The sequence below is a fragment of the Anarrhichthys ocellatus genome, unplaced genomic scaffold, assembly GCF_004355925.1.
Source record: "Anarrhichthys ocellatus isolate YVR2014 unplaced genomic scaffold, GSC_Weel_1.0 scaffold3, whole genome shotgun sequence".
NCBI lineage: Eukaryota > Metazoa > Chordata > Actinopteri > Perciformes > Anarhichadidae > Anarrhichthys > Anarrhichthys ocellatus.
The window spans coordinates 17,327,536-17,335,708 of record NW_022280033.1 but is presented as its reverse complement, the minus strand read 5'-3'; the positions used below and the strand labels follow the sequence as shown (position 1 = coordinate 17,335,708).

The 8,173-nt window shown below is 44.3% G+C and overlaps 1 protein-coding gene across 1 annotated transcript in view; it reads left to right on the top strand.

Annotated features, from left to right (window-relative positions):
* Positions 1 to 8,173, top strand: part of adgra1b (adhesion G protein-coupled receptor A1b) — a 148,565-nt gene that overhangs the window by 21,313 nt on the left and 119,079 nt on the right. Inside the window, exons 3-6 of the mRNA XM_031877970.1 lie at positions 2,386 to 2,457; positions 4,644 to 4,715; positions 4,876 to 4,947; positions 5,287 to 5,450. Coding sequence (XP_031733830.1) covers positions 2,386 to 2,457; positions 4,644 to 4,715; positions 4,876 to 4,947; positions 5,287 to 5,450 — 380 coding nt within the window. The remainder of the gene's footprint in view (positions 1 to 2,385; positions 2,458 to 4,643; positions 4,716 to 4,875; positions 4,948 to 5,286; positions 5,451 to 8,173) is intronic.

Genomic DNA, 8,173 nt, shown 5'->3' with positions numbered 1-8,173 from the left:
GAGAGAGAGAGAGAGAGAGAGAGAGAGAGAGAGAGAGAGAGAGAGAGTTTTATGCACATTCATTATTGAACTAGATACAGCGTTTCTTGATATTCTTTGTACAGTCGTTTACTTCCTGTACGTAGACTCACCCTCGGCAGCGACCTTTGACCCTTGATGAAGCAGTCAGTCGATAAGGTGGAAAGTTCTGAACACTCAGCAAATTCAGAGCGGGTTAGAGCAGGGAGCTGCGAGACGGTGCAGGATAAAAGGAGTGGCTGCGGGAGCGACGGACGGCCTTCTGACCTCCGCCCTCCGCCCGCTCTTTTGTAGCACATTGTACACGATCAAAGACCACTTCGGAGGAGAGCGGAGATGAGAGGCGGCCCTGGGCCGGAGCAGGAGGTTAGTCTGTCAGGAAGGCAACTTCAGCGCCCCTCCTAAGACCTGCTGCACCACAGGGTGTCTGCGGAAAGCCTCATTAGTAATTCTGATTGTGAAGAGTCAGCAGAAATAGAGAGCTGGTGTATATCAAGGTGTTGAGGTAAAAACCGAGTGAGATCACTGTAAGAAAAAGACTGTGTGTGAGAAGTGGACGTAGTCACCATGCAGCACCCGTTGGTTTGTGGACTGGCGTTTTTCAAGCCTTGAGTTTTGCATTTTGGCCGTCTCCATCTTGGCTTCCGAGCAACCAGAAGTGACGCGAGAGGGTGGAGGAAGACATTTTTAGGCGACCAAAAATGTTACAATTAACTTTCACGAAGTGAAAACACACTGTTAACAGGTAAAAAGTTCTAAGACGAAAACACAGACAACTCCCAGAACGGACAACGCTGTGGTAGCGACCTGTCAATCACAAGGTAGCCCCGCCCTAAAGCATACCCTAGCTTTATGGTCTATAATGGGACCATAATTTACAAAATGAACATCATGCTGTATTAAAGAAGACTTGAAACTAGCGATTGAGACCATAAACTCATGTTTACAATGTTTACTAAGGGAATAATAGAAGTAGAGTCATTTTCCCATAGACTTCTATTCAATCAGACTTATTTTTGCAACCGGAAGAGGCGCCCTCTGATGGCCAATAGAGAGAATGCAACTTAAAGGCCCTTCAGCATTGGCTTCACTTTTCAGAGCCGGATGTTGCTGCCTGGCACTTTCACATCGTTCTTTGCAAGAAGAAGTCTGGCCACAACCTGGCTGGAGGCCTGTTGGGGAGTCCTAATGGTGCAGACACAGTGTGTTTTCACCATGGGTCGAACCATTTAGCACCAGATACAGATCATTAACCCCAGATGGGAGTCATTTTTCTGCTGCTAATGATGTCTTGTCTACCGCGTGTGTAACTAATGCTTTACATTGGCCAAATGAACAACAGCTACTGTAAAACAAGAGTTGAGGCTGTTCATGCAGAACAATACAGTAGTATTTGTGTACCATACAGCTGAAGTACTGCATGGCTCCCTTTAAATCCTTTATCCTGTACAGGATGTAGTATGGTGAGTTCTTTAGCTTTGATTAGGTAGACGGGAGCTTTTTGCCAGCAAACTGCCACACGTGTCAAATAAAAAGAGTTTTAGCATTACTTTTATTTTCACTTCGGGACAACGGCTGTGTCTTTGATAGTCCTATTGGTCTTGTTTTGTTTCTTTTGGCCGACCCTGGTCTGTACAGTGAGGCTGTTTATTTGGGGGAAACAAAAATCTGGGAGTCGAGCTACATTGTTGCTCACATTTGGGAGAAGAAAAAAAAGGCACTACCCTTCTTCTCATTCACATCACACTGGACTTGCAGTACAAAGTTAAAGGAAACCAGGGACACAATTTCAGGAAGTTTTCTTTGGCCCGCAGAGAAAACCAGAGAGGAGGTTTTTATGCAATTCCATTTTTAGTAGCGTCAGAGGTTTTGGGGTGAGCGGTCGGGTTGGACAAAGGAGGGCCTGGCTGAAACCGCAACATGTGTGTGTTTTCTGCCTCTGGGCTGGATGTGGTCTCTGGGTCTTGAGCACACAGGAAATGGTCTGTGCTGTCCGGCTAACAGGTGCAAGCTATGCAATGAACGGCCCCGGTATTACCCAATTATCATTTAGAAATAGGACAATTTAAGATTTAAACTTAAGTTGTCCCTTGGAATGCTTTGGTCTGCATGTGACATCCTTCCCTTTTTTTCCCAACTAGCAAACCCTCATCCTGTGAACAACATAAACAACCTCGTCCCCATTGTAATTAGTCATTTTTCCTTGGAAGGTGCAGGTTTAGACAGACGGCTTTCAAAACAAATGCTTGAGCAGCACATAATGTCAGTAGATAGACAGACATGTATACATATATATATATATGTAAATAGTAATCACTCACTTAACTGTCGTCTCTGACTCTGTCTCTCTCTGTCTCTCTCCTCCAGGGACCTGAGGAATAATTTGATAAGTACAGTGGAGCCCGGGGCCTTCCGTGGTCTGCTGGCTCTGAGGAGACTGTAAGTATGATGAAGCCCTCTAATAGCCTTCTCCAGGGGACACGGGGACAAGTCCTCTGGCTTTAGAGACAACTAGGAGAGTCTAAAGTACAGAGTGAAGCGAGGACTGAAAGGTTTAGCTGAGGCAAAAGTACTAAAACTACTATTTCAGCCTTTTCTGAGGCAATGTTTAGTGAAGGCACAATGGCCTTCCTTCACGTTAATAGAGACACATTTGCCAGCGGGAGCTTCCTGGTGTAACCACAGTCTGCAGGATTAGGGGGTTCTCATATTTTGCTGGAGGGCACATCAGCAGGAGGTGTTAAGGAAGGGGATAGCGTTTGTCATTCACTTACTCCTCTGGGATTTTAGGGATTAGACACTGATCTTCTGACAGGTAATGTGTTAAAGCGAGACTAGGTAACCTTTGCTAAAGGCACATTGGGTTTTTCCCATCATCCTTAAATCAGTTGCTTTAAAAGTGCTAAACGTGAAATTGAGAGAATATCTATTGCCTCTCAATGGCTCTCAGCATGGCGACGGCAAAAAAAACAAAAGCGTGCTTGTGTAAACATAGCTGCGGTGGCCGATTGAATTAGGTTTCACTTTTGTTTACATGTTCACAGATTTATTAAATAAGTATTGGCTTTTTGCTCGCAAATATTTTATTGCACGTACAGTAACAAGCGTAGCTGGCGACAACTCGAGTATCTTCACTTCACCACAGCGGCGTGTGTGTGTGTGTGTGTGTGTGTGTGTGTGTGTGTGTCCAAGTGTGTGTGCGTGTAGTTGGAAGAGCTCAGCCCAACAGAAAGAGCAGAGCAAATGTGAGCTGCAGAGAGATAATAAATGATACCAAATCATTAAAAAGTACGAATAAAAAACACCAGTAAGCTCGGGGCTTATCAAAACTACGATTTTTAATAATTTAGCCCGTTTAATACCACGTTTCGGAACGCATCACTACCTTCAGATAACGTAAAATGCGAATGGCTCTCGCTGGAGCTAGTGTCCGTTCTGGCCTGCTGTACAGACATGGCGGTGCAAGATGGCGGACTCCGGGGAAGACGACCCGCTCCCCATGTAGATGTAGGCCAAAAGATTTCATGATGTATTATCATGAAAGAAAAGTTTTAATGAAATACTGAAAATAATTCTTTCAGTCAAATTCATCTTGACTTTTGTTTATTGTGCTTTTATTTGCTTTTTTGACGAATAGGTTTCACCCAAAATGTGAGTGTAGGGAGGTGTAGAGAGAGTCTGTTTCAATAACGGTATACATACATGTATTTAGAGGTGTTGGATTACTTACACAAAATATTCATATGTGTATTATTAACATGATATCAATATTACATTTTTTTAATATCAAGTTTATCGTCAAAACCAGTACATCGCGACAGCCCTAATTTGGCTTCTTTATATCTGCTGGTTCTTATGAACAATAAACAAACTTAGACTGTAAAATGACATAAAACTCCTATGATCCCACTTGCAACGTAAACATGCACAAACAAATCATTTTGGCCGTAGAAAAAAAGCACGAGGGTTATTTGTCTTCTTTTTTTGTTTTTTTATGTTTTCTACTCAAGTCATTTTCCCGTCCATTACTCTCATCCGGGCATTCTACATATAGCCTCCAGAGTGAGTGACATGATTGCAGCCTGATAGTTAGTGGGATCTGGGCTGGCAGGGATGCAGGCGATGAGTTAGCCGCGATGATTCGGGGCGCGTGTGCGCCAAGCTCGGGGAGCAGCAGAGTGCTAATTTAAGTGCTCCCCAACTGGTGATTACTCGAGTGCTCTGCTTATTTTCCCACAGCTGCTCCGGCAAAGCAGCTCTTTAATTACAGAGTGCGAGGGCACAGAGCCACGGACGCGACAGCGATCAGCCACTCCGCGTGCGGAAGCCCGCTGTATTTGCGCGTGTGTGTGTATGTGTGTGTGCCAGCGATGGTTATATGAGGAGTGAAAGGTTACAAAAGGTCAGGAGAGCTATTCCAGGAAGTGGAGCCGATGAATGAACATGCTTTTCTAACACCTTTCACAGCTGTTTAAGTTCTCTGTGTTTTAACAAGGTGAGCATGCAAGAACACTAACGCAGAAACATATTGTAAGTTGTGTCTCGGGTTCTGACTATAATGTCCGTAGAATGGATGTTCAGAACTCAAATGTTCTTTATTTTTTTCTTTCATTTTGTCCCCATAGGGACCTGTCCAACAACAGGATTGGCTGTCTCTCGCCTGAAATGTTTCTCGATCTGGGCAGCCTCTCAAAATTGTGAGTAATCCCCTAAATTGAAAACATGCGTTTGCACAGCTTTGTGCCCAACTTGCATAGCCTGTACAGAAACACGGCGTTTGATATGGATTTAGTAATGTCTACAGTCGTTTTGGCTTTGATGCATGTGTGTGTGGAGTGACCCGTTTCTGTCTGACAGGAACTTATCCGGGAACATCTTCTCCACTCTGACCGCGGGACTCTTCACGCACCTCGTGGCTCTCAGAGTGCTGTAAGGCAAACCCACACATTCATACCATGTACACAATTCATTCAGTTGTGGTTGAGAATTAAATCAATTCAATTTTTGGACTTATTATAGCAGGAAAGGCACACGTGTGACTAATGACATTAACGTTGGCTCCGTTCCGTGTGAGTGAGTCAGCATGCACAATACCTGTGCCCTGGAGCTGCCACACTAATTCAATCAATTACACCTGTGTTTTTTTTTTCCTCCTGTTATGACTTGTCCAAAAGCCTGCTGTCCGCCTAATGGATGAATGAAAGGCACTCAAATCCAGTAACACAAGAACACAGGTTGTAACCGTTTGCCGGCTCTCTCTCCCACCAGGCACTTTGGCACCGAGACTTTGTTCTGCGACTGTCAGCTGAAGTGGCTGCTCCTCTGGGCCCAGAGCAATTCGGTGAGGATTGGCAACGACACGGCTTGCGTGTTCCCCACCCACCTCCACGGGCTGGAGCTTCGCAACCTCCGCGAACAGCAGCTCAGCTGTGGTAAGGACCTAGAGTACCATAACGGTGTGACGTAAAGATAGTGTGGGCGCTCTTAAAATGAATGAGGGAAAGGAAACATGTGTTAAGAAAGCATAGCATTGACAACACAGTGTTCAACATATGATACATTGGGTAAAAATAAGAAAACAATTAAAATAGTTTTTCCAGTTTATTAATTAACATTTTCTGCGGGTTAATTGTATTTTGTTGCCAGCTTCACACCTAGCTAGCTAGCACTAGCGTGTGCATTAGCTAGACACCAATAGCTGTAGGGTTAGCCTTTTTGTTTGTCGCTAGCTCTACATCCAGCTTGCTAACACTAGCTCTATACCCAACTAGCTAACACTAGCTTGCGCATTAGCTAGCTGTAGGGTTAGCTGTTTCACTAAAAGTTTTGAAAGGTAAAAACTTTTGCTAATGTTTGATGTAGCCTACCCTTTTACTTGTAGCATGTAGCTCAAAACACATGTCACTGATACTCACTTATACCATTAAATCAAAAAAATATGGGCTACAACAAGAGTAAATGTTATGTTATTTACATGTCCAGTGTTATTATAATTATTCCTAAGTAGTGTTATGTCATTATGAAAACTTGAATTAACATCATAGTAACAGTACTTCATTTTTTACTTCATCAGACTGAATTTGTAGCAAAATACAGCATATAAATCAATACATTTTGGGTACATTTATCTTGATTTTTGAAGATAAGCAAACTGCAATTGTCAGGAAAAAAAATAGCTGTAAGCAATTACAACTCCTGAAAGAATTGAGCTCAGGGAGAAATTAACATTACTTGTAACAGGTTTTGAAGTGGATCATTGTATTTGAGAGAATGATGCCTGGGCTGTGTAATTCTCTGTGTAAAAAAACATGTGAATATTGAACGCGATGTGACCCGGTTTCCATGAGATTTAAGGATTTAAGGATAGAGATAGAGCATAGGTACAAGGGACGTGTCTGTTACAGGACCTCGGGTATGCTGGGACACTTATTTTAAGCTCTTGAATTTGACATGTTTGCAGTGAAGGAGCAAATATTCCATCCAGATCCAATTGTTTCATAAAATGAACATTTTGCTGAGCCAGAAGTAACCGATAACACAAAGGAATATCTTTACACTTGAGGAATACCTCCCGAGACTTCTTCATTAGCATTTCACAAACATTGCATGTTCAAGTGGCTAGCACAATGAGAACATGATTAAGTAGATCTCTTCTGATAATAGATTTCCCTCTCCACTGTTATCTCTCCACTTGCTGTGAACTGTTTGACAAGCCTAATATAAGGCAATGATTTAGTGCAAAATTGCTCAGAGAAAAAGCCCCAGGCAAAAAAAAAGGGTCTCATGATACAGTTTTTGTGCGGTGTTCGCCCTATTATGCACTACGTGCCACCCGTGTTTAAAAGCCAGAGGAAGGGAGCTCACGCTGCAGGAGCTGCTCGTTCAAAAACGTCGGATCACAGAAATCCGTGCCGGGAAAATAAATGAGCGACGCTCTCTCCTGCCTCTCGGATTCCTGTCAAAGTGCATAACACTTGAGCTGGTAGCTGCTGCACTGAAGTTGCTCTGTGGCCGGTGGTAGAAGGCAATCGATGAGGTGGCCAGTTGTGGAAATGTCTGAATGTGCAGCAAGACGTTGGTGGACAAGATCCGGTATGCTCAGCAAAAACCTTCTCAATTGGCCACTTTTAGACTAAATGAGTCTGAGGACGTTGCAGCATGGTGTCCGTCAGCAGTGGGTGCATCAAACAGAGTTTTCAAGTAAAACAGAGTGGCGTCAGTAAAGAGGAATCCAAGAGCCTTTCCTCCCTCTCTCTCTCTGACAGACCAGTTACAGACAAGCAATCTCCCCCGTGCCTCCCTCCTCGTCTCCCCTCCGTTGCTCTATCTCCCTGCTCCGTGCGGCAGCCCACGGGGGAATTGTATCTCATATGTGATAGAATCATCCTCTTCTTCTCCTTACATCTGCTTCACGCTGGGGATATTGCTCCGGAATGAGAAAATCATCGGGGTGTGTTTGTGGTTTGTGCAGGCGCGGGAATATGTTTAAAAGGGGGGGGGGGGGACATTATATGAAGATGTGACACAGTGTGCAGAGGACTAACGAGGATAACAAGTGTGTCCCAGGCTGCGGCCTGTGCATGGGCACACAGACGCCATCGTCCTGACAAGCGTGCCCCACAGACATTTTAGTGTCATTCTATGTAATCGTAATTGTATGTGTTGTTATTTAATTTGCACGGAACAATCCAAAGCAATTACAGGCTAATTCTGAGCCCCCGAGAGGAATCCAGTGGCGGGACGAGGAGCGCTTCTTTTCAGACCATAAAGCAACCTTTGTGGCAACCTTACAACGATAACGTTCTCCCGGCTCTCGCCGTCCACCTCTACGTAGCTCCACTCCATCTTGCAATACCTCCCTCATTCACTTGGCAACCAACCCAATTGGATGAGGCGTGGTGCTCCAACAGCATATTTTTTAAATGTCCTTCGATGTCTGTTATTTTCACGAGGCTTCATTTTGTGAGGGAATGTCGTACCGCGGCGCTCGCAGGCCGGGACCTTGTTAAGGCTGCTGCGGATGGAATGTTGCTCAGCACCTGATGCCAGGTTCTCGTAATCAAGAAAAATGATGGGACAGGGTGAAAATATCCCTCTTCCACACTCGCATAACATCGGAAATATTAATATATCTCCGCTGAGATACCACCCACCC